This window comes from Sturnira hondurensis, unplaced genomic scaffold (genome assembly GCF_014824575.4).
Source record: "Sturnira hondurensis isolate 20B ecotype Veracruz unplaced genomic scaffold, ASM1482457v3 Scaffold0020884, whole genome shotgun sequence".
NCBI classification, from domain to species: Eukaryota; Metazoa; Chordata; class Mammalia; order Chiroptera; family Phyllostomidae; genus Sturnira; species Sturnira hondurensis.
The window spans coordinates 480,166-505,567 of NW_028093515.1; the positions used below are offsets into that span (position 1 = coordinate 480,166).

The 25,402-nt window shown below is 52.3% G+C and overlaps 1 protein-coding gene across 1 annotated transcript in view; it reads right to left on the reverse strand.

The window, feature by feature from the left end:
- Nucleotides 1–98: 98 nt before the first annotated feature.
- The window catches only part of RYR1 (ryanodine receptor 1), a 120,474-nt gene continuing 95,170 nt past the window's right edge, over nt 99–25,402 (reverse strand). The window contains exons 90-107 of the mRNA XM_037030815.1: nt 17,566–17,907; nt 15,035–15,143; nt 14,566–14,987; nt 13,703–13,779; nt 12,987–13,131; nt 11,964–12,050; nt 10,832–11,083; nt 9,922–10,052; nt 7,972–8,014; nt 4,634–4,764; nt 4,469–4,529; nt 3,937–4,083; nt 3,569–3,703; nt 1,536–1,692; nt 1,093–1,157; nt 903–1,003; nt 667–718; nt 99–329 (exon numbers count right to left, since the gene is read on the reverse strand). Coding sequence (XP_036886710.1) covers nt 234–329; nt 667–718; nt 903–1,003; nt 1,093–1,157; nt 1,536–1,692; nt 3,569–3,703; nt 3,937–4,083; nt 4,469–4,529; nt 4,634–4,764; nt 7,972–8,014; nt 9,922–10,052; nt 10,832–11,083; nt 11,964–12,050; nt 12,987–13,131; nt 13,703–13,779; nt 14,566–14,987; nt 15,035–15,143; nt 17,566–17,907 — 2,553 coding nt within the window. The 3' untranslated portion in view covers nt 99–233. The remainder of the gene's footprint in view (nt 330–666; nt 719–902; nt 1,004–1,092; nt 1,158–1,535; nt 1,693–3,568; nt 3,704–3,936; nt 4,084–4,468; nt 4,530–4,633; nt 4,765–7,971; nt 8,015–9,921; nt 10,053–10,831; nt 11,084–11,963; nt 12,051–12,986; nt 13,132–13,702; nt 13,780–14,565; nt 14,988–15,034; nt 15,144–17,565; nt 17,908–25,402) is intronic.

The window sequence follows — 25,402 nt, forward strand, 5'->3', positions numbered from 1 at the left end:
CCTCTGCTGTCATCTTGTTTTTCCGGGGTTGGGGAGAGGCCAGAATTCCTGGAGGCCCGCTCCCCCCTCCAAATGTCAGCAATCCCAACACAGTGATGTCAGGGGTGCAACACAGATTTTATTTTTCGAGTTCATGGTCACCCTCCCCTAGGGGCCTTGGGAGGAGGGGTCTGGGGGCTACAGGACTTGCTGTGAGAATAAGGCACTTGAGGTAGGGGCCAGCTGGGGACGACTCAGCTAAGCTGGTCCTCATACTGCTTGCGGAAACAGTCGCCAGCTGGGAAGAAGTCCCAGCATCTCTCTTGGTACATCTTCCACACGTAAGACTCCTGGGGATGGGGAAGAGCACATTGATACTGGTGTGAGTTTGGGTTTTTTTTTTAAAGATTCTATGTATTTATAGACAGAGGGGAAATGAGGGAGAAAGGGAGAAAAACATCAATGTGTGGTTGCCTCCCACATGTCCCCCACTGGGGACCTGGCCTGCAACCCAGGCATGTGCCTTGCCCGGGAATTGAACTGGTGACCCTTTACCTCGAAGTCCAGTGCTCAATCCACTGACTGAGCCAGGGCTTGGTGTGGGCTTTTTAATACCACCTGCTGATGAACTGTATGTTTAAACCCTCCATGTTCCTGCCCAGTGTCTTCCCATTAACACCCCCTTACCTGACCCGTGTGTTCCGTCTCGTCCTTGTTTATCAGGTACATGAGGAAAAACCTGGGGGCAGGAGCGCAGTGGCAGACAGGTCAAGACCATCCTTACCTTCTCCTGGTTGGCTGGCTAGGAATCCACCCACACTGACACCACAACCACTTCCCCAAACTGGCCTAGGCCCCGTATCCCGCTCCTGGGTGTAGGTGGCCACACCCCTTTCCTGACTGGGCGGTGGGCCCACGCTCACATGTAATTGGCCAGGTTGTGCTCCTCTAGCGTGTGGGTCTCAAACCCGTGGGGTGTGGTATCGAAGTAATCGCTGCCAATGCCACAGATGAAGCACTTGGTCTGTGGGGGGTGGGAGACATCAGAGTCGAGGCCTATTCGACTCCCCAGGGTCCCATAATCCTGCTGGGTTGCCCCCGGCCATGACCTACCTCCATATCTTCCTTCACTTGTTCTTGTTGGTCTCGGAGCTCGCCGAAAGCATCAATGATCAGGCCTGGGGCGGGGGGTGCAGGGGGCAAGTCAGTGCCCAACCGCTGACCCAGCTCTGGCTACCTACCTCTGAGCCTCCCGTCTCCCTCATCTCACCCTGCTTCCTAGAAATACTAATACCCAGTGTTTACTGAGACACTTAACACCTATGAATTGACTTAATTTTCATAACAGCCATATGAAAGCCCTATCTTTAATATCTCCATTTTATAGAAGGAGACACTGAGGCCCAGAGAGACGACTTGGCCAAAGTCTTACAGTAGGGAGAGGCAGACTGGATCCTGGGCCTGCACTCTTAAAGGAGCTAGCTTGCCTCTAGGCACCGAGCCCACTCCCCCAACGCTGCCCCCCCACCCCCGGCAGGACCCCCGGCAGCACTGACCCTGGATGATGGCCAGCAGGATGACGATGACAAAGAAGAAGAAGGTGATGTCGAAGACCACCCGGTACAGCTCATATTCATCGCCGGCTGGGTCCTCAATCTCATCCCCAATGCCGCCACCAGCTCGCACACCCACGTACATGTGGAACAAGTAGCACTGCGGGGAGAGGGCGAGAAGCGTGTTGTTCTCACGATCAGTCATTCGGCATCCCCGGGGCCCCGGGCTGCTGGGGCACGAGGCACAGCACTGACTGAGACAGCCCTGGGCCCTGCCCTCCCAGGACTCACAAAAAACATGGCCCCAGGTCAGGGGAGAGCACAGGAAGAGGGGTCCGGGCTGGGATGAGGGAGGCACCATGTGGTCAGGGTGAGATGGGGAAGCACAGGAAGCTTTGAGTCTTTTTTTTTTTTTTAAGTATTTTATTTATTTATCTTTTTAGAGGGGAAGGGAAGGAGAGAGGAAAGAAACATCAATGTATGGTTGCTTCTCATGCATCCCCTGCAGGGAACTGGCCCCTGCCGGAAACTGGCCCCTGCCGGAAACTGGCCTGCAACCTAAGCATGTGCCCTGACTGGGAATCGAACCGCGATCGTCTGGTTCACAGGCCCGCGCTCAATCCACTGAGCTACACCAGCCAGGGCAAAGGAAGCTTTGGGTCTTGAAAACCTGGTTGAGCAGCCAAAGCTTCCTGGAAGAGGGGACATGTATGAGTGGGAACATGAAGCAGGTATTAGGTGGGAGACTGTTCCAGGCAGAGAAAACCACATGTGCTACGTCACTGCTGGGGAGGAAAGAATATATTTTGCTCCTGTGAGGAACTGAAAGAGTTTCAGTGAGACTAGAAAATAGAGATCCTGTGAGCAAGAGCAGGGAGGGAGAAGAGGCCCAACCAGTGGTCAGGGAGGGCTTCTTGTAGGAGGCAGCCCTTACGTGGAAAAAAAGAGATGTTACATGAAGGGGTTTTGTGCACATAGGGCCAGGGTGGGAGGCAGAGAGAATGTCAGAGGCAAAGGGCTTGGGTCAGGAGAAAACATGGCCTTCAGGGAAGTGAAAGAGGACCAGGCAGCCAGAGAGCAAAAAGCAAGCAATACTGTGGTTAGACTCAGCCAAGGCTAGCTTTCCCCTGGCTTTGTAAGCCATGGTGAGGGGATTTGGTTTTCTCCACATGGCATTAGGGAACCACAAGAAGGTTCTGTGCAGAGTTGGGGATATCATCTGTCTGGGCCGTGGGAGAGACCACATGCTTGTTCTTTCTGTGTCCTCAGGAAGCAAGAGAACCCAGTTATCCTGGGTGAAAGGTAAGGCCAGGGACTGTGATGGGAACTAGGCTATGAGTGGCAAGAACACGTGCGGCGGGGTCTCCAGCGGCGGGGTCTCCAACGTCGGGCTGAGGAGCTGGGCTGTGCCCTGAGAGCACAGTGCCAGACCACAGGGCACCGCAATAAAAGCCAGAGGCGATTCTTTCAGTGGTGGGCTGTGCCTCCAGCAGGTTAAACTCGATTTAGGTTATGACCATCATCATTCTAATAGAATATAAAATAGAAACGTGTGGCATGCTGGTGCTTTGGTGAAACTTTTAATTATAGATAATGATGACAGTAGCTAACATTTATGTAATCCTTAACACACGCCGGGCACTATTCCCAGGTATGTAAGTCTAAGATGGTCAGGGAGCGTCGCTGAGTCCAAAACCAGCCTAGGCTGGAGGCACTGTTACTATACGTCCATTTGCCAGGTGGGGACCCCAGAGCGTGGGGGGCCTGAGCAGCCTTGTAAGCGCAGGGACACTCTGCCTGAGCACCTTTCCAATGAGAATAGCCTACAGATCAGATGACGGTGCACGGGTGGCTACCATTACTGAGCCCTGATGGTGTGTCCACACTATTCGAAGTCCTTCACAAGCATCAGCGTACTGAGCCCTCAGAGGAAGTCTATGAGGCAGGGACTGTTGTTAACCCCCTGTACAGATGGGAAAACTAAAGGCCAGGGATGGTCGGTCCCCGGCTCAAGAGCACTGGAGGGAGGGTCTTACCGTCATCATGTCATCACACTTCATGTCAGGCTCGTCCTCATCCTCGCTCTTGTTGTAGAACTTGCGGAAGAAGTTGAAGGCCACCACGGTGTAAAGGTAAACCACCACGGCCAGGAGGCCTACGGTCATCACCAGCTGGGGACAGGAAAGGGCGGGTCTGCTCCAGGCCCAGCTTGCTCCTCCCCCGATGCCCAGCCTTCCTGGTCCTTACCTGGGCTCAGCCCGTGTGGTCCTCCCCGCAGGGGCCTCACTACCCACGCCCACCCTGGTTTGGTGGTCCAGCCTGGCCCTTCGCCCCTCCACCCCTATCAGACCACCAAGCTGGCCCCTTGCCAGGCTCACACGCCCCCGGCAGGCCCTCTCCACACCTGTTTCCCATTGTGGGTGACAGAGGAAAGGATGGTGCGCAGTGTCTTGACTCCCATGGCAATGTCCAGGAGATGGGCAGCAAAGAAGAAGTTGTTGTAGTGTCCCAGGAGGGACATGACCATGTACCAGCCCAGGTACAGGAAGGACTGTGGGCACACAGGGCCGGGGGTCAGGCACTTTGCAGGGATTCACGGGGAGCATTCTGGGAAACAGGACACCCAGGGAGTCCAGGAGCATTTAAGAGGACGAGAGATGCTCTGGGGGTCAGGGTGCCAGCTCTGGGAGGATTTGGAGGATCAGAAGTACTCTGGGTGAGAAGCCATCCCGGGGAAAGCTGGGGAACCCAGCTTTCAACAGCACTCGGGGGGGCGGGGACAAGGAGCCTTGGGGGGTGTCAGGTTACCCTAGGAGCAGAGGTGCACAGGGGCTCAGGAGTCAGTCCCTGGTCAGGGATACCTGGAGGGAGGGCCCCTAATGATCCTAGGGACACTTTCCTGTACGTCCCTCCCCACCTATGGGCCCCTTCCTCACATTGTCTGTGAAGATGACCCCGAACTTCCAGATCTGGTACTTGATGTCGATGGACATGAGCCTGTGCAGGATCGGGGGGAAGAGGGACAGCCAGATGCCTCAAGGTCAGAACCTGGCCACCCCACTTCCTGCCTCAGGCCTTGGGGGTGGTCTTCCCCAGCTCACCAGGTAAGCAGCCCAGGTGGTGGTTCAGGCTTGCGCTCATTGTGGGCTGTGATCTCCAGTGAGGCCAGATCCATGCCCAGCAGTTCGGCGATTCTCTCCCGCCCATAGATGTCTCCATGCTTGTCCAGGACCTATACAGAAGAGGGTGGGGCCGTGCAGATGCAGCTGAAGTGGGGGACAGTGGGCTCCAGGGACACTCAGAACTTTGTGTGAGAAATTGGGGGTAACTTTTTCTAGTGAGAAGGACCGAAGCTTTCTTTGGATCTGTGGGGAAAGGGTTCAATAGTGATAAAGGTCCAGCCTATTTATTAGTGAAATTAATTGGGATAATTTCTTATTGTTAAGTAGGTAGGCAAGGAATCATATATAATTTGGCCCCCTGGTATCTATAAACTTATCTCCTTCCCTCACCCCTTCACTCACTCTGCTGCAGACACTGACCTCATGATTCCTCAAATACACTAGGCACACTCCTGCCTCAGGGCCTTTGCACTGGCGGTTCCCTCTGCCTGGGACTCTTCCCCCAGACTTTTACCTGGCTCATGCCATCACTTCCCTATTAATTAGCATGCCCCTTGCCCTCTCCTGACCACCCTACATGAAAGAGCAACCTCTCTTGGTCACACACTTCCATGGCCTTTTTTTATCTATAGCATTTACCACCACTCGAATGCTATACATGTGTTCACCAAATGTCTTTTCAACTCGAGTATCAGAATTGCTGTTGTCCTCCTTACTGCTGGACTCCAGGTCCCTAAAACAGTTCTTGGCATATAGTAGGTGCCCCATGAACATTTGTTGGGTGGATAAATGATAGCAACAGCCAATACTTATCTATTGTTTTCCTATATGCCAGATATTGCTCACGTAGTAGGTCATATAATCTTTACAAAAAGCCTATGGAACCCTAGTATCACCTCACTCTGAATATGATGGAAACCGAGGCACAGAAAGGTCGACACAGCTGGGAGTAGAACAGCGGCCAGTCTGGCTCCTGAATCTGTGTTTGAAAGAGCATGCCTGGACTTCCGGTCAAGATGGCAGCACAGGCAGACACGGCCTGCCTTTTTGGCCAACCACATCAAAATCACAACTAAAATACAGAACAACCTTCACTCAGAACCATCAGAAATTGAGCTGAATGGAAGTCTGACAACCACGGAATTAAAGAGACCACACCCACCCAGACTGGTACTAGGGGTGCAGATGGGGAATGGTCTGGTCCAACACCCAGGAGGATAGAAATTTGAGAAGTGAGGAGTCCCAGACCCCCACCAGGCCCCCAGCCTAGGATTCCAGTGCCAGGAAGACAATTCCCAAGACAGGCCGGGCTGCAAAAAGCAGTGGGGATTGAGTCTCTGGAAGAAACTTCTGGAGTCCCAAGCAGTTCCTCTTAAAGAACCTACACATGGACTCACCTACTCAGACTCACTCCCTCTGAGACCCAGCACCAGGGTAGCAGCTTGAAAAGTGACACACAGGGAGAAACTGAAGTGGCATCCAGGCTAGCAGAGGCCACTGTCCCTTTGCTAAACCCTCTCCCTGTAGAGCCAGTAAGTGGGTACCATACCTAAGACTCCATCGACCTGGCTAACACTGTTGGACCTGCCTTGGAGATCCCCAGAGGCTCTGCCCCACCCAATTTAAGGGCCTACCTAATCTGCTTTTCTGTAAGAGTGGCTGGTCTTGGCTCCTAAATCCTACCAAACAAGCCACAGCTGGCTTTAGTGAGCCCCAGCGGCAGCCAGATTAGATTCCTGGCTTGGCTTTGCATGGGAATCTCCAAGGCCAACACAAGTAGCAGCCATCTCAGATTGCTTTACAACTCAGGCAGAGCACCCCAGGCAAAACAAAAGTGGGGGCTAAACTTGGCCTGCACCATGAGGGACACTCCAGGGCCAGTGCACCCAGTGGACAGGTACAGACCATGTCGGAGCATAACCCCCTTGCCCCTGCACAGCTGATCCTCCACAGAGAGTAGAAGTTGGTGGTCAGTGGTCACAGCCAGTCCTTGCAGCTGACTGGCCTGGGTAAATCCCTCCCATTGATTTGTTGTCAACAGCAACCAAGGCTCAACTACAAGAGGAGGGTGTACTCAGCCCACACGAAGGGAGCACCACGAGTACCCAGCTTGGGTGATAGGGGAGGCTGTGCCACGGGACCCTACAGGACACCTACAACATCAGGCCACACAACCAAGACACGGAGTCCAGGCAGCTCTGCCTGATACACAGAAACAAACACAGGGAGACTGTCAAAACGAGGAGACAGAGAAACATGGCCCCAAATGAAAGAACAGATCAAAACTCTAGAAAAAGAGCTAAACAAAATGGAGATAAGAGTTTAAAATGCTAGCTATAAGGATGCTCAAGGAACTTAGTGACGACCTCAGTGGCATAAAAAAGACCCAGCAAGAAATGAAGAACAATTTACAGAGAAACAACACTAAAGTGGATGAAGCTTCCTTGGGACATAAGGAAGCAAAAAACAACCACGCAGAGCAAGAAGAAGAAAAAAGAGTAAAAAAAATGAGGATAGTATAAACAGCCTCTGGGACAACTTCAAGAGGTCCAATATTCACATCATAGGGGTGCCAGAAGCAGAAGAGAAGGAGCAAGAAATTGCGAATCTGTCTGAAAAAATAGTGAAAGAAAACTTCCCTAATTTGGTGAAGGAAACAGACATGCAGGTCCAGGAAGTGCAGAGAGTCCCAATTATGATGGATGCAAAGAGGCCCACTTCAAGATTCACCATAATTAAAAGGACAAAGGTTAAAGATAAAGAGAGCCTCTTAAAAGCAGCAAGAGAATTAGTTGCCAGATGGGAGGAGGGAGGGGAGAATGGGTGAAGAGGCGAGGGGATTAAGAAGTACAGATAGGTAGGTACAGAATAGCCATGGGGATGGAAAACACAGTATAGGACATGGAGTAGCCAAAGAACTTACACACATGACCATGGACATGAGCTATGGTAGGGGGATTGCCTGAAGGAAGAGGGGGCACTGGGTGGAGAGGGGCAAAGGGGGAAAAATGAAGACAACTGTAACAGCATAATCAGTAAAATATAATTTTAAAAAAAGAGTGTGCCTCACTTCCTCCCTCAAAACTAGTATTTACAGAGTGTTTACTCTGTGCCGGGCACTAAGTCATGCTTACAACCTGCATCATCTCGTTACAGAGGGAGGGGTGGTTATCATGCCCATTTCCAGGTGGACAAACTGAGCTGCTCCTCATCCGAGATCACACACAAAGCAAGTATTTGGTAGGACTGGGATGGCCTGGGGGCAGCAAGGGACCCAGCGCAGGATCCCAGCCATCTCCCCGTAAACGCCCTCTCACCTTCCGCTTGACAAACTTGTCCCAGTAGTTGCTGGGGAAAGACCTGTCAGGAGAGACAGAACGCTAGATGTCAGGACAGGAAGGAATAGGAGCCACCAACCAGGGCAGGGTGGTTTTAAATCACAATGTTTTTCTTACAGGGAACCCCGTACTCACTTAGGGCCTGGCTCTAAGGACTCAGGCCTGGTGAAGTTTGCCTCAGGCCAACCATCACCCCCACTGCTGTCTTTTGGGGGGACCCAGGTCAGGCAGGGGGCTTGCGTTCAGAGCCCAAACGCACAAAAAACCCAGACCTGTACTCAGGCGGGGAGGCTCCTGAGCGTGAAGGGTAGGAAGGACTCCTAGCCAGCAGCCTGGGCCAGCTCCAGCTCTAGGGGAAGTCGTGTGCTTTCGCACACAGTTTTATGTAATGTTATTTGATGATTCCGGCCCTTCAATCATTGACTAGTTTCATGACTGACAAGTTGTTGTCCTAGCGCCCTGCAAAGGTGGTCATGTTTTTTTCTTTTTTCTTTTTTTGCAGGGAGCAGGGTAGGATGAAGCAGAGATCTATATGAATCTGTGGAGTTAGACCTATTGGACATGTTTCAGTTCATGGCATTTCCTATCCTTATTGATGCTCCAACTGTCCCTGATTTGTCCAGTGGGAGCCCTTTCTGGCTGGCAGCGGGGTCCCCCGTGCACAGCACCATTTTTTAAAAAATATTTATTTATTTATTTTTTTAGAGAGAGGGGAAGGGAAGGAGAAAGAGTGGGAGAGAAACATCAGTGTGTGGTTGCCTCTCATGTGTCCCCTACTGGGGACCTGGTCTGCAACCCAGGCATGTGCCCTGACGGGGAATCAAACCAGTGACCCTTTGCTTCATAGGCCTGTGCTGATTCCACTGAGCTACACCAGCCAGGGCTGCACAGCCCCATTTTTGATCGAGTGCCTCCTTGCTCTCTGACACAAAAGAACAACCCAGGCTCATCTCGCTCTTACCCACCCCAGCCCTGCAATCTGCCCCTTCTTCAAGGAGCTGGGTTCCTTTTTGTGGGAAATGGTTTTTAAGTCGAGGTCTTGGGCAGAGGCGATATTAAATAGATGTTTCTCTGTCTTTTTGTTAAGGATGTATGTTTGAATGTGTGTGAGTTAAATGTGCCTTTGATGAGTGAAGGACGTGACTGGTTTGGCTTCTCTGCCCCCTCACACTGCCCACACTAGGAAGGACCCCATGAGAAAATAACTTCTCAACCTTACCCAGGACTCACCGTGCCTCAGAAACTGTATCAGCTCATTTCATAGTTTTACAAGATCCTTGTGATGTCAGTGTTACTATTTATCCCCACTTTATAGATGAGGAAACTGAGGCACAGGGAGGTAAGGGACTTGGCCAAGAACTCTCAGCCAGAGTGTGGCCAACCCAAGGTTCCAACCTGACCTGGTTTTTCTTATTCTAGAGATGTCTTCCTTCCCCTCTAAGGATGCTGACCCCCCATATGGGCACATGGAATGGGACTCGATCGGGGGGGGGGGGTGGGGGGTGGGAGATAGAATGGGCTGGGAGTACATGTTAGGGAGCCCACAGTCCCACCACTCAGCCCGCACACACCTTCATTCCTTCCCTCTCTGGGCTCAGTTTAAAAACCAAATAATGTCACGTTTCCCACCCACAGCTCCTGGGTGAGACTCTCCCGTGGGGGCAGGTTTAAAATGCAAGTTCCTTGGCTCGGCCTAAACCAGAATCTCCTAGGCTGGGACTGAGAAATCTCCATGTGTCCCCAGCACGCCTACGGGCACCCCAGTGCACAGGAAATGTGACTATATTACGGAGAGGAAGACCAAAGCTTGGGGAGAATCCGTCAGGGCTGGCAGCGACCGAAACCCCGGTCTTTTGAGGAAGCCGGGACTGGAGTGGAAACCCAGCTGCGCTCCCCCGAGCCACCCGCAGGTAGGGGCTGGGCCCTTACGGCGTGTTAAGCACCAGCCGGTCCCACTGCCCCTTCACATCATCATCCTCGGGCTGCTCGGTGATGTAGAGGCCGTCAAACTCCAACTTCCGGGCCAGCTCCTTCTCCCGCTTAAAGATCACCAGGGGCACCTAGAGTGTGCAGGCAGGCAGAGGGGCTGGCGTCAGGCCCCTCAGGAGACTGTAGCCTCGGCAGGTGCCGGAACACCTCAATGTGAGCCCCCACGTTGGAGGAGCCTCCTCAGAGTGACCGGGGCAGTGACGGGACAGCGTGTGCAGAGCTCAGGTCTGGGATGGAGGAAAACGGGAGAGCTTCGCAGGGATGCCCGATGCAGCCTGGGGCTTCCCAAGGGAGGGAGGTCTGCACTCAGGCCTCAAGGAGGAATGAAGCAGAGGTAGGTGAAGGGAGGTGGAAGTGGGCCACAGCGTTCCGGGGAGAGGGAGCAGCCTCCGCAAAACGCCTACGCCAAAAGACCTCTGTGCATCCCATCATAAAGCATCAAGATTTGCTAACAGGGTCCGGTCTAAGACGGAATCCAAACTGGAGCTCTCCTAACACCGCTTATGGGGCACCACGAACCTCGGGCATAGTTGATGTCAGACTATACGCCCCCCACCCCCGGCACCCCTGTTAGGTCTGAGACCCCAGAAGACCCTTCATGGATATCTTCCCAATGACGAAATCTGCCTTTGATTTGGAAATTAACGACCAGCAGGACCTGGCTCCTCAGCTATGACTCACATCAGTCCCCAGATCAAATGCCTGTCCCCCAGCCCTTACCCTAACGCCAGGACCCCTCTGTCCCAACCACTGTGTGAGACCCCCCAGCCCCTGCCCAGGTCCTCTCAGCTAGCGCCCCCGCACCCCCAACGCACACAGCCCTCTGCCCAGCAATGTGTTCACGGCCCACCTTGAGGCAGTTGTAGCCAATGATGCAGAGAAAGGCCACCAGCGTATGCAGCAGGCTCAGGCAACGCAAGGCAGGCTCCATGTAGCCCGTGCTCTCCTCCAGGAAGTAGTACACCATGTTCTCATCCTCATCGCCCTCTGCTTCCTCACCGGCCCCCGAGCCCCAGCCAGAGCCACCGCCAGACCCTGCGCCTGCCAGGTCCCCAGCTGCTGAGCCCTCCATGTCATCCTCCCCTGGTGGAGAGTCTGAGACCTGAAGGGGGACAGAAGTCAGTCAGGGCAGGGACTCCAGTGTCCTGGAGCCTGCTCTGCCATAGCCAGAGCCCGCTAATGAAATGAACAGCCTCCACTTCTGAGGTTGGACTGGGCCCTGTCAGATACAGTCTTGACAGAACTGTCAATCAAGATCAAGGGGTGGGCCCAGGAGCCTAGTTAGCAAATCAAACTCTGATCTGGGAATCTGACTACTGAACTGAGTGACAGGAGGACTGAACACAGTCACCTTGGTAGTGGAGCTTTAAAGAGACTGACCCCTAATATTTGCACCAATACTCAAATTAGTGGCAGCTGACAGCCCGTGAGTGGTGGAGCCAGAATTCAATTTCACAGAACCCATACTCTGATCACTCTGCTAGAGGCCTCTCTTTCCTGTTATCCAGATCCCCGGCAAGACCCCAAGGAGCCCTTTGTCCTTCAGGAAGCCTGGTTCTTAGTCCTTTCCTTCCATTCCATGAGCTCCCCATTTCCTCCTCCCTACAAATTCCTCTTTAGCTTATGTGAAAGCCAAGAAGCTTAACTAAATCAATGGGTGTTGCGGAGGTGAAGGACTGCACCCAGGGACCCAGGGCTGACGAGTGACAGCGCCGAGCATGAAACCCAGACCTGGCCTCCTGTTCTAACTCCCACAGGCACTCGGGTGTTGGTCCAGATGGACCCACACACCATGTCATCCTCCCCTGGTGGAGAGTCGGAGACCTGAAGAGGGACAAGACTCAGGTGTCCAGCCTGAACCCTTCTGGGAACCCCAGGCCCAACACCTTGTCCCTGATGAACCGAAGGAGCCCTGTGAACTTGTTAGGGGCTAAGCCTCCCACCCCTCAGCCCGAATCCTCCTGGCCCCTCATGACCAGCACCTTATAGAACAGCAAGATGAAGTTGATGGCAAACGCCAAGAAGAGGGCAAGGAATCGCAGGGTGTAAAAGTTCCGGGAGAGGTAGTTCTATGAGGAGAGAAAAAAAGAGAGCTCACAGGCCACCCTCATCCCATAAAACAAGCACCTGCATCCTCATGATCTGGTCCCACAACCTCCTCTTTATTGCCCCTTACTGTCCACTAAGATCTGGGCTGAGAGCTTTGTGTGAACTTGTTTAATTCCCACCACAACCCTAGGAAACGGGCACTGCTACTATGCCCACTTTACAGATGAGGAAACTGAAGCTCAGGGAGATGAGACGTCTTGCTCAAGGTCCCAGAGCCCAGAGGTGACAGAGGTGCGATTCGAGGCCAGGCAGTCGAGCTCCGGAGTCCCCGCTCCCAACCATTCATTGCTCTGCGGCTCCGTGGGAGGTGGCCCTGTCTGCTCTACCCCAGGCAGAGCACGCCCACTTCCACCTGTCCCTTCTTTTCTCTCCAGCCCTCATCCTTCCCAAGAACCCTCACGGAACCACCTGCTGTCCAGCACGTTTCCCTCAGCTCCTCATGTCAGGTTGGGCCTGGGAAAGGAGACAGGACAGGGGGATCCCCGGACCCTGCCCTTCCAAGCGCCCTCCCTCCTTCCTGCCTGGATGGGTTGTCCCACCCACAGGAGTAGCTGTGGTGGCTCCAACCTGAAGGCTGACAGCCGAGAATCAGGCCAGGGTGGGAGGCACAGAGATGTGGCCTCAGTGGGATTTAGCTCCAGACAGAGGACAGGAGTGGACGCCTAGGCAGGCGGCCCCAGAGGAGCAAAGCTGTGGAGGTTGAAATAAAGATCCCGAGCAGCGAGGGGCCAAAGAGCAAAGGGGAGAGCCCTTAAAAATGCTGCCCTGTGCCCAGTTCCTGGCTCTGTCTGGGGACATTTCCGCCCTCTTCCCAGCCTGGCTTTCAGTCCAGAGTAGGGTGGGGAGGAGAGGTGGTATGAAGAGGAAGTTTCAGCATGCTCTTGCTGGATCCTTACCAAGAACTTCACTCTCTGCACTTCCAGCTCTCCCCAGAATTCCAGGCCCCCACCTCTGGCTTCCTCCTTTTTTGGAGGGGGTGCTGTCTTCTTAGGGGGCTCTGGGGGCGGCTCAGGGACTTCTTCCTTCTCCCCATTCTCGGTACTGCAGGGCAGGACAGAGTGAGGAGGTGGTTGGGCAATGTGTTCATTCATTCACCTATTCATTCATTCAAAGCCATGCACTGGGGGCCCGCCCCCAGGCCTGGCCCAGGTGTAGATGGTACTGGGGACACAGTGACGAAACAACCCTGTCCTCATGGGCTTCAGCCCAACGGAGGACAGATCCATCGCCAGGCAGTGGCAACTTAGTGCAGTCAGGACTGGCATGAGGGAAGCTCAGAGGGCTGTGGGAGCCTAGAGGAGGCACCCCTTCGACTTAGGGAAGTGGTGTCAAGGTAGGCTTCCTGGAGGAGGAGACATGTGAGCAAAAATGGGGAGGATGAGGAAGACTGAGATGAAGCATGGGGGAAGGTGCTCTGGGGATGGCCCGCACCCCCAAAGGCTTGGGAGTAAGAGAGGAGCATTCGTTTCTCTCCTTCCTCTCACAGAGCCCTCCTCTGAGCCTGGGTGATGCTGAGGACACAGGGTGCCCGAGACAGCCTCCTGGTTTGGGCCCTGATCTGAGGAGGCCCTGATGATAGGGACTGGGCACCATGGGCCCCAAGGCCACTCACTCTGCTTTCTCAGGCTCGGGCTCGGGCTCGGGCTCGGGCTCTGGCTCTGGAGGCAGCTCCTCTTCCTCTCCATCCACCTGGCCATTGTGGGGCAAGCATGAGGGCCAAGCCCCCCACCCCCGGGTTCCTCTCAGTGTCGACCTGTCTGCTCATCTCTGTGTCCCTTCCCAGAGATGACTCCCTTGGGGAGTCATTTCCCCAGGGCCATCTAAGTTGTGGGTTTTTGTTGTTGTTGTTGTTTTTACTATCTTTCACTAGAAGGAAGAGGGATTATGAATCTCACTTTACAAAGGGAAGATTGAGGCTCAGAGAGGTGGAGCGTCTGTCCCAAGCACTTTGCAGGGTCCACTGGCTCCAAGTGGAGCTCTTCTCCCCCAGGTTTCCCGTCCCCGGGGACAACCACACCCCATGGGCCACTCAGAGCACCAAGGGCCTGAGGATGCTGCAGGGGCCTCGGTCACAGGGGTGACTTATTCCCCAGCAACCACCTGTATCTCCGAGGGTCTTTTCCAGTGTCCCTGACCCCATCTCGACTGTTTTTAGTTTTTGGTCGTGTCTCCCCCTCAAATTCAAGTCTTGGGGGTCTCTCGCTCTCCGCGGCTCCAGACACCTCTTTCTTTGCCTCCCACAGAAACACCACCTTGTTCACCAGCAGCCTCTCTGCAGGTGGAGCCCTCAGAGTTCATTTCTCTGTGTCTCTGAGTGTCTCTCTGAGAGTCTGTCTGTTTGTCAGGCCCTCTCCCCCGGTTCTCTCTGTTCAGACCTGTCTCTGGGCATCTCCCTCCCCACCCCCTTGTCATCCCTCCTAACCCCAATCACCCCCAATCTCCCCCGAACCCGGAAGCCCCCGCCTGCACTCTCACCCTCAGCTTCCTCTTGATGATGGGGGAGCCTTCTGGAGTGGGCGGCTCCACCGGCGTCGTGTCACCCATGTCCCCGAGGCCCCCCGGGGCCGCCTCAGGCCGGAAGGGGCCCCCGTCAGCCGCGGCCGCGTCGGCGCCGCTCGGGCCGGCCTCGTGCGCCTCCTCCTCGTCGCCCGCGCCCCCGGCGATGTCGCCAGCACCCTCGCCCGCACCCTCGCCGTCTGCGTCTCCACCGGACCCGGCCGCCTGCTCGCCGTGCACCTCGTCGCCCGTGGGGTCCGGCATGCCTGCCAGCAGCTCGGTCACCGTCACCTTCTTGGCCCCCTCCACGAGGCCGCCGCCGAAGAGCGAGCCCCAGAGGAGGCGCAGCGCGCCCGCCGCCAGCCCCGCGCCCGCCGCCCCCGCGTGCGCCACGGCCGCCCAGAGCAGCGCGCCCGCCGCCGCCGCCGCCTCCCGCGCCGTCAGCCGCCGCAGGNGAAGATGGTGTCCTCGCAGAAGCTGACGAAGAGCTCCATCTTCTCGGACTCGCCGCCCTCGTTCACCACGTCGAAGATGAACTGGCGCTTGGACTCCTTCACCTGCGGCGCGGCCGGGGGCGCGGTGCGGGGACAAGGGTCAGAGGAGCAGCCTCAGCTCTACGCAGTGGTTAATAGTATCGCTTATGGCTGCATACTTATATTTTAATAATTTAAGGCAAAAGTAATAGTTTTCGATAATAGTGTACGTATATAGATAGCCCTGGCCGTAGTTTCTCTTGTAAGAATTTCAACGAGGCCAGGCCCTGCTCCAAGCGTCTTACAAATATTGTCTCATTCAATCCTCACAAACTACCCCTTAGGCCAGAGGGCTCTTAATCCCATTTCACAGGTGAGAAAATGGAGGTGCAGAAAGTCACACGCTCCCATGACGCCGCTGACAGGTGGCGGATGTGGGATTGGAATTCCCGACACGCTGGCCCCAGAATCCATGATTTTAGCTTCTTTGAGAGACAGAGCTTGAGCGCAAAGGTTCCCTGGCCAGCCTGCCTGGGTTCAAATCCCAGTTCTGCCACTGAGTACCTGGGTGATTTCCTTGTAACTCTCTGGGCCTCATTTTCCCTCTGTATCTGGGGGGCAACAGTAGGGCCTACATTGCGAGGTGGACGTGAGGGCTAAATGAGTTAATAGACGCCAAGGGATTGGAACAGCAGCTGGCACCTCATAATACCATCGCGTTTGCCACCTATTACTCTGCTGCGGGAATGCTCCGGGTCCCCACGGCGTATGTAGACGCCTGACCAGCAGCGAACAGCGGGACAGGAAGGGGCGAACAGGTGGACGTGCATGCCTGAAGGAACACACTAAGGAGATGAGTGTCGCTTAGGGAGCCTGGGACGGGCAAAGGGGAGGGCGGAGCTCCCAGAGATGGACCGGAGCATGAAGGTCCAAGGAAGAGCCGCAGGCTTCCGAAGGATTTAGGGATGTGGCAGACGGCTGGGTGCAAGGATGATGCAATCACTTTTAGGGTGGGGGAGGGGGGGAGGTGGTAAATGTGCAATGGTGCCCCCAGGGGACAACTTGAATGTGCAAACTCTGGACGGATGATGTGAAGGGGCCATTGCAAAAGAACCTTGTGAGAGGGCCCCGCGAACTAGGGGGAGGGATCAGGTGTGAGGAAGGTGTGGTGGCACGGGCAGACTGAGAGATGTGTGATCATGTGGGGCTCAGTGTGCACGTGGGGATGGGCACTTGGGGCAGACATGTAAGAGCCTGGGGCCAAAATTGGGGCGGGGGACTGTTAGTGTGGGAGGGGCCTACAATTTACTGGGTCAGTGCATGTGAGGCAGGCATGAGTGTGCACGGGGGACCCAGGAGTCAGGACAGTGGTACAGGACACGAGGGTGGGGCTCAATGTGGAACATGAGCCCAGGTGTGAGTGAGCAAGGTGTCCATGACGAGCCAGGAGGGGCCCTGTGGTTGAGGCAGTGGGAGTGCAAATGTCATGGGCCACGAGTGGGAAGGGGTGTGCAAGAACATGTGAAGGAGAATGAGGTGCCTGGGGGCAGCTGTGGAACAAAATGGGAGTGTGAGTTTAAGGGACACACAGAGGTATGTAAGGTGGTGTGCAATTTAAGTGTGAGCAGGAGGGCCGCTGGACAACGGGTGCATCTGGGCTGAGGATGTGTGAAGGGCGTGTGGGAGTGTGAGAGAGGTGATGGGAACCACATGTAAGCTAAGTGTGTGAGGTGGGCAGGGGGTGTGCTAGGGCCACATGAGTGTCCTCTTGGGGTGAGTGTGTAAGGGCATTCAAATATTTGGGCTGGGCATAGAAGGAGCTGAGCCAGGGCACACCAGACCAAGAAGTGGCCTGGCCACCAAGGACATGTGAGGGCTTTTATGGGTGGTTGAGACGGTGATTTCAAGTGTGTATGGATGATCATGAGTGTGCCAGGGATACATCCTCCGAGTGTGTAAGAGGTGCACTCACATGTGGGCCCAGAATAAGTAGGATGGGCATTGTGTGCTAGGACCTGGGGGCACGTGCAGTGGCTGGTGAGGGCTAGCCCAGCATACTAGGCACCCTCAAGGTCTCCAGAGTGAGTGCAGGAAAATGCAGGCATGGGTAGGCCAGGGCCAAGAGAGGGAACACCAGAGGCTGCTGGGAAGGTGAGCAAGGGAGGGGTTCCAGTACATGAAGGAGTGGGCTTGGTTGCATCAGCACTATAAAGGCTTCCAGGGTGAGTGTGCAAATGGGAGGCACGGTGTGCAAGCAGCCAAAGTGAGGTTTGCAACCATGTGTGCACCAAGGCTGCAAGAGGCGGGCAAAGGGGGAACCAAGGGTGTGCAAGGGCACTGCGGGTCCCCTAAAATGTGTGCAGGAGGGTGGGCGTGGGCTTGCACGAGCAGAGCAAAGGCCCATCAGGGTCTCCAGAGCAGATGTGCAAAGCAGGCACAGCCCTGGGTGGGGTCCACGCGTGCGAGGTGCATGTCCCCAAAGCCCGCAGGCCGGCATGCATCTGACCTGGGGCATCTCCCACTGGGCGCGGTTAGTCTCTGAGATCTCAAAGTAGATGCGCTCGATGCGGCGCGAGGCGCCCATGATCTCGATGCGGCCCAGGTAGGGCCGGAAGTACTCCAGGATGCTCTCGGCCAGCTCCAGGAAGTTGCGCAGGCGCGGGTCGTGCGGCACGTGCTCGGACAGGTTGGTCAGCAGCACCGCCACGTTGAAGCCGATTTCACGGGCTGGCTCCTGGAAGCGGTTGGCAAACTCCTCGCAGTTGATCATCTCGTTTTCATCCGCTTCGGAGCAGGACAGCAGGAACTGGATTTCCGGACCGTTGAACTGCTTCTGGCTGTCCATGGCCTGGGTGTGGACAGGGGCGGGGAAGAGGTTAGCGGGGTGGCCCGGGCGGCCTCAACGCTCTTCTTGAGCCTGTGGACTTTTCACGAAGACAGAATAGTCCAGCATCGTGTCACCAGCACCCAAGGCTGACACTCGGTATGCTGGTGCCGGCAGAGCTGTACCAGCCATTAAACACCAAAGTGCTGCACGTCCACAAAGCCCAGCCACCACCCACTGGGAGCTCTGCTGACGGCGGGATGTGGACTGCTCTGAAACCGAGCCCCTGTAGGAACAGGCAAGAGAGGCTGTGTGCCCCCTCAGGCGGCGCTGCACCCCGCTCCCACGGCACCCATGCTCTGCGCCTGCGCAGGCTCTCCAGGTCCAGTGGTGTGGGCGGGGTCGCCGCAGTTAGGGTCAGGGAGCAGGAGCAGAATGGATGGAGCTGTGCATTTCTTGGCTTCCTGCTGTCGTGGCCGTGTCCCTTGCTCCAAGATGAGCCCTGGAGCCCCGGCCACACCGCTCTCTCTATCTCCGAGTAAGGCAGCTACTCTTTTGCCTCCAGGCCAGCCCCCTTAAGGAGAGGGCCCTGATTCTTAGGTGCCACAACCACTGTCCCTTTCCCAAGGGCCACCCCCACCCCACTTGCAGCAACTAAATAACTGACCCATGGAGGCCTCTGAATTTCCCCTGGAAACACACCGATATGCGCATTGTCCCAGAGTTAACAAATACGATGAGATCTTTTTCAAATACTACATACTTCTACATATTTTAGATCTAAAACATTACGGGTATGACTGGAGCTCTCTATATCCTCCTCTTACTCCACCCCGACCCTGGCAAGGCACCACTCACTATCCTGGGGTCCGTGTGCCCTTCCAAACTCCTTCCAAATGTGTGTGTGTCAACGCTTCTACTACCTCTACCCCATCATTTCCCCACACAAATCTATACAGTATCCTGTGTGTCTTTAATTTTAAGAATCATGTGCTTTGCAGCTTGCTTTTTCCCCCACTCAACTGTATGTTTTCTTTTTCTTTAAAAGATTTTATCTTATTATTTATTTTTAGAGAGAGGGGAAGGGAGGGAGAAAGAAGGGGAGAGAAACATCAATGTGTGGTTGCCTCTTGTGCGCCCCCAACTGGGGACCCAGCCCGCAACCCAGGCATGTGTCCTGACTGAGAATCGAACTGGTGACCCTTCGGTTTGCAGGCCAGCGCTGAATCCACTGAGCCACACCAGCCAGGGCTCAACAGTATGTTTTCTAGATCTGTCCATGTTGATATGTAGATCAAGTGATTTAATTTTACTGCACTGTAGTATTCCTCTTTTAGAAATATAACACTCTTTAGTCTCCTGATGATAGACATTAAGTTTTGTTTTTTTTTTCAGTGTTTTACTTAGCAGGCATCACTTACATCGAACATTCCAGTGCTGATTTCCTATGTACTTTTTGAAAGAGGTTCTCTAGGGCACTTTTTCAAATGTTTTGACTGCACCCACAGTGAGAATGCATTTTACAAAAAAGAGATTCCATGCCCCAGATCTGACTTTCACTGTGCAACTCACTCGGCAATGTTCTATTTTATTTCTAAAGACGCTGGTCATGACTTAACTAAATTACTTTCATGACCCACAGGTAGGTTGTAACATGCAGTTTGAGAAATGCTGCTCTGGGGTATGAACAAAAGTGAAATTTTCTGTCTCTAAAATGTGCTTTGTAGCTAAGAACTTTGCAGAATGCTTTCTAAATGAGTAACATGCTTTGCAAATCATGAAGGGCTCTGGAAACCGCAGAGTGTGGAGACATAATCACACAGGAACTCCTCACCTTCTCCCCTCGCTCCACCGAACTGTCTCCTCCCTTTATGATGCAGTATGACTCCGTCCCTCTTCAAAGTACCTCTCCCGCCCAGTGAGGGCCCAGGACCCCATCCCCTCCATTTAGTCCTGGACTCCACTCTTTTTTTTTTTTTTAAGGTTTTATTTATTTATTTATTTTTAGAGGGGAAGGAGAGAGGGAGAGAAACAGCAATGTATGGTTGCCTTTTGTGCGTCCCCTGCTGGTAGTTGGCCTGCAAGGAACCGGTTTGCAACCCAGACATGTGCCCTGACTGGGAATCGAACCGCGATCCTCTGGTTCGCAGGCCCACACTCAATCCACTGAGCTACGCCAGCCAGGGCTGGACTCCACTCTTGTGAGTTGCTGCTGTCTCTTTGTCATCATCCATTTGCCTATTCCCTTCTTTTGAAACACCCTTTTCCCTGACTCTTGTCCATTTCCTTTGCTTTTTCAGACTTCTAAAGGTTGGGGGACTCCAGGCCTGGAGTTGGTACCGCTCTACATGTACACTCTCTGCGGAGACATCGTTGAGGCCTAAGGTTCTGGATGTCATCTCACACCAGTGATGGCCCAGTCTACATCTGAGCCCTGACTGCTCACCAGAATCCAGACAGAGCTGAAGTCCTACCCGACATCTCTTTGTGGATTTCTGCCCCAAATCAGAAATAGCCAAAACTGGTTGTAGCTGGTATAGTTCAGTGGATTGAGCATGGGCCTGTGAACCAAAGGGTCGCTGGTTCGATTCCAGTCAGGGCACATGCCTGGGTTGCAGGCCGGGACCCCAGTGGGGGGTGCATGAGAGGCAACCACAATTTGATATCTGTCTCCCTCTCTTTCTGCTTCCCTTCTCCTCTCTCTACAAATAAATTAAAAAAAAAAAAAGAAATGGCCAAAACCAAACTCTTGATTTCAAAACCTGTCTTCCCATAGTCTTACCCATCTCAAGAAGAGCATCACTACCCACCCAGGTGCTTAAGCTAAAATCTTTGAATCACCCTTGATTCCTCTTTTGTCTCACCACTCACACCTGATCCACCAGCAAGTCTGCCCGCCCTGCTTTCAACACATCTAGGACCCACACAGTTTCCCACCTCCATGGACCCCACCCTGGTTTTGCCCACCACTGTCTCCCATCTCCCTGCCTATCCTCACAGTCTGTTCCACACCCAGCTGAAGGGAGCCTGCTAACATCTGAGTCAGGTCACATTCCATCCCCCGTCTTCCGCTCAGAATCCGCCCTTGGCTCCGTCTTATTCAGGTTGAAAGTCAAAGTCTCTGCAGCCAAGCAGGCCCTGCACCTCCACTCCCTCACCTCTCACACTTCACGTCTTCCTCTCTCCCCCTCGAGAGCGCTCTTCAGCCACACAGCCTCCTTTGCACCCCTCTGTTACGTTACCACCTTTCAGTTTTTGAACTTGCTGTCCCCTTCACCTTGGGTGTGGCAGCAAGCCCCCCACCTTCACGTGGTACCGTTCAGTTCTTAGCTTCACTGTTCTCTTCTAGAAAGACCTTTCCCGACCACCCAGGTTACAGCATTTACTCAACCCATGCTCTCTTGCACGCCACCCGGCTCATTTCCTTCAGACCACAGATCATAATCTGAAGTTATTTAGCTTATTCACTTTTCTTTATCTGCCCCTCCCCACTGCCCATTGGCTCTGAGGGTGGAACGTTGGTTTTGCTTGCTGCTACACACAGGGCCCAACACATAATTATCAAATGAATGAAGCATCTTGAAAATTGAGAAGAGTTTATAACTGCTACAATGTATGAAAGTTAAAAAGTTCCTTTTAAAAAATCCGGAACTTTTTTTAAAACCATAAAGACACTGAAAAAGATGTAAAACTGCAAAGATGTGTGAAGAGTTTGGAAAATCACATAATGTTTGGTAAATGGTCAAACATTTAGGAGTGAGAAGATTGCCACAAACTAACGTGTCCGGACATTTGCACGAAGACTGAGGACACCACAGGGGGGAAGATCATGGGACAGGGTGTGCCTCTGCAAAGGAAGGTGCTGGTGCTGGCAGGAAAAAAAAAGAAAAAAGAAACAGCCCTGACTGGCGTAGCTCAGTGGATTGAGCGCGGGCCTGCAAACCAGAGGATGGCGGTTCGATTCCCAGTCAGGGCACATGCCTGGGTTGCAGGTAGGTTCCCTGCAGGCCAACTCCCAGCAGGGGGCGCACGAAAGGCAACCATACATTGATATTTCTCTCCCTCTCTCCTTCCCATCTAAAGATAAATAAATAAATAAAATCTTTAAAAAAAAAAAGAAACAGACAAACAAAAATTCCACACCTGAGTGTGACCGAGGTCTTGACCTAAGCCCAAATCCACAGGAAACACTAGGAACAGAAGAACACAGTAAGAGAGACAACAAGGTTGCATCAGCCAGATCCGAACTGTGGGCAACTCTACAAACGAGAACAGTGCTGTCGAATGACAGCTGTGAGCTGCAGGTGGCTGCTGAGCATTTGAATCGTGGCTGGAGCACACTGAGGTGTGCTCCAAGGGTAAAAAATACATACTCGAGCTTGAAGACTTAATGTGAAAAAAAGAATGCAAAATATCACATAATTTTTAAATTCATTATATGTTGAAATCATATTTTGTATATGTTAGGTTAAATAAAATGTATTGTTAAACATAATTGTACGTATTTTTTCTTTTTCTAAAATATGGGTACTAGAAAGTTTTGACTTATACACATTGCTCACAATGTATTTCTGTCTGCAGTCCTGCTCTGCAAAACCAGTAACCTGGGTCTCCAGCAGATGAAGTGCCAGAAAAAGCAAAAGTGATGGAGGGAAGCAGTAGCTAAAAGGAGGTTTAAAGAAATAGCAACCAATTGCCATGGGTGGGCTTTGGATCCGGATCAATGAAATTGCAAAAAGTCACATGTGCTATTTATGAGATTTGGAAATTTGAACCAACTAGATATTTGATGATTTAAAGAACTGTGGATATTGTCCTGGCTGGTGTGGCTCAGTGGATTGAGTGCCAGCCTGCGAACCAAAGGCTCGCCAGTTGGATTCCCAGTCAGGGCACATGCCTGGGTTGCAAGCCAGGTCCCCAGTAGGGGGCAGGTGAGAGGCACCACTCATCGATATTTCTCTCCCTCTCTTTTTCCCTCCCTTCCCCTCTGTCTAAAAATAAAATACATAAAATCTTTAAAAAAATAAAATAAAATAAAAAGAATTGTGGATTTTTGGTTTTGGTTTTGGTTAGGGGTTGAAAAGACACTGTGGCTCGCTAGATAAAAGGAAAGTTTTTAAAGACCACCTAGTGTACAATTCCATCCTGGCTGGTGTGGCTCAGTGGATAGAGTGCTGGCCTGCAACTCAAAGCGTCGCTCATTCCTTTCCCAGTCAGGGCATGTGCTTGGGTTGTGGGCCAAGTGCCCAGGAGAGGGCGTGTAGGAGGCAATCACACACTGATGTTTCCTTCTTTTTCTCTCTCTCTCCCGCTCTCTTAGTTAAAAATAACTAAGTAAAATCTAAAAAAAAAAAAGACCATCTAGTGTCCAATTCCATTTATATAAATTGTCCAGAATAGGCAACCGTAAAGAGATAGAAAGTAGATTAGTGGGTGCCAGAGGCCTGGGTTGGAGAAATGGGAAGTGACTGGCAAAGGTATGGGGTTTCTTTTAGGGGGTGATTAAAACGTGCTAAAATCAGATTTTAGCGTTGGCTGCGGAATTCTGTGAATATACTAAAAATCATTGAATTGTACATTTTAAATAGGGGACTTTTATGGAATGTGAATTAAATCTCAACAGAGATGTTTTTAAAAAGAAGTCTTTTAATTTAGAGATGTATCCAAAAATATATGCAGGCTAAAAAAAAAAAACGAAGAAAACCTCCAAACAGTGCTGGCCAAGAATAAATGAGCAGCTTTTAATGTGTTTTCAACCACCAGAAAGGGTTTTCCCAACTGAAGTGGAAGTTTGGAATCTGCAAAGTACTTATCAAGAGCTCTGTCAACCAGAAAAACCTTGGGAAACCATAAAACAACACTATATATTTTTAGTGCAGGCTCATATATGAATGGAGACGCGGAAATAGAAAACTGGAGAGTGGATGATGGCGGAGCCTTTCGAGAGGCCGGATGAGGACAGGATTGTGGACAGCACAGGTGACCTCGATCAGAGCTGTAAGTTCTGAATGTCTTTACAAGAGGAATGTGTTTCTGTATTATCTACTTCATTAAAAATTAATCAAATATTTCAGGTGATTTTCTATATCAAAATTAAGTATTCTGCATGGCCCAAAACAAACAAACAAAGAAACAAACCAAAACACCATAAGCAAAATCAAAAGACAAATGATGAACCTGAAAAAACAGATGCAATTCCTATTACAAACAATGCTACAATCAGTTAATTGATGAAGAGTTCCTACACATTGAGAAGAAAGAGATCAACATCCGGAGAGAGGGATGAACCAAGGGCACGGTCATCTCACTGCACAAGTGATATGGCAGAAATAGCACGAAAAGATGATCAATAGGCCCCATAACAGCAGAAATGTGAATTAAAAGTGCAGTGCAATCCCCCCTTTCACCTATCAGATTGGCAAAACCCCAAAGATTTGACAGTGTGGTTGGGCGGTGAGGCTGTGGGGAAATAGGCACTCTAACGTGATGTTAACGAGAGGGGAAAATGGATGAGTGAATCTAATCTGATCTAATCTTGAACCTAATCACCAGCTCTGCCCAGATGACACATGCATTTGCCCTTCGACCCAGCAATCTCACTTTTGGAAATTTATCCTTAGTTATAAGCGCACACACAGAATGGCGTAGGTACGAGGGTAATCATAGTAGCCAGCACTGCTAATGGACCAAGGGGAGCCTCCCTCAGCACGCTTACTTCCATGTCCTGGAAATCTACAATATCTGTGCCATCAGCCGCACCTTTGCAAAGTACGCAGCTCTCCACGGCAGCCCTGACTACAGACTGTGTGGTAAGAGCAAACGACTGGGAACAAAGCAAGTGCCCATCAGCAGGGAATAATCAAATAAACCATAACATATACACAAAGTGGAATACTGGGCACCCGTAAGAAGAATAATGAGGGCACCCTCTGTATCTCCAGAATATATTTAGTGATGTAGATTAGTATATGTAGTTCATTGCCGATTATAAAAGAAAGGAGGGCACTGATTGGAGTGGCTGGTGTGGCTCAGTGGGTTGAACACCATGCTAACCAAAACGCTGATGGTTCGATTCCCAATCAGGGCACATGTCTGGGTCGTGGGCCAGGTCCCCAGTTGAAGGCATGCAAGAGGCAACCAATCGGTGTCTTTCGTGCACATCAGCGTTTCCCTCTTTCTCCCACCCTTCCCCTCTCTCTAAAAATAAATAAATAAAAGTCTTTAAAAAAAAGAAAGGCGGGAAATAATACCTGGAAAAAATGATGGAAGGATACAAAAGCAATCAGTGCTTACTCACAGCAGTGCCGGTAGAGAAAGGGCAGGTGGAGAGAGAGGTGAGGGGGGAGCCTTTCACTTCATACCTCGTTCCACTTCACGTCTCTAATCACGTGACAGTATTATTCAGTCAAAAATAAAACCAATGTACTTTTAAAGTTACAGATGGTTTGTAACTCTGTGAAACAGGGCTATTGAGCTACAAGGATGTGTATATGACATCAAATCTTGTGAATCGTGAAGC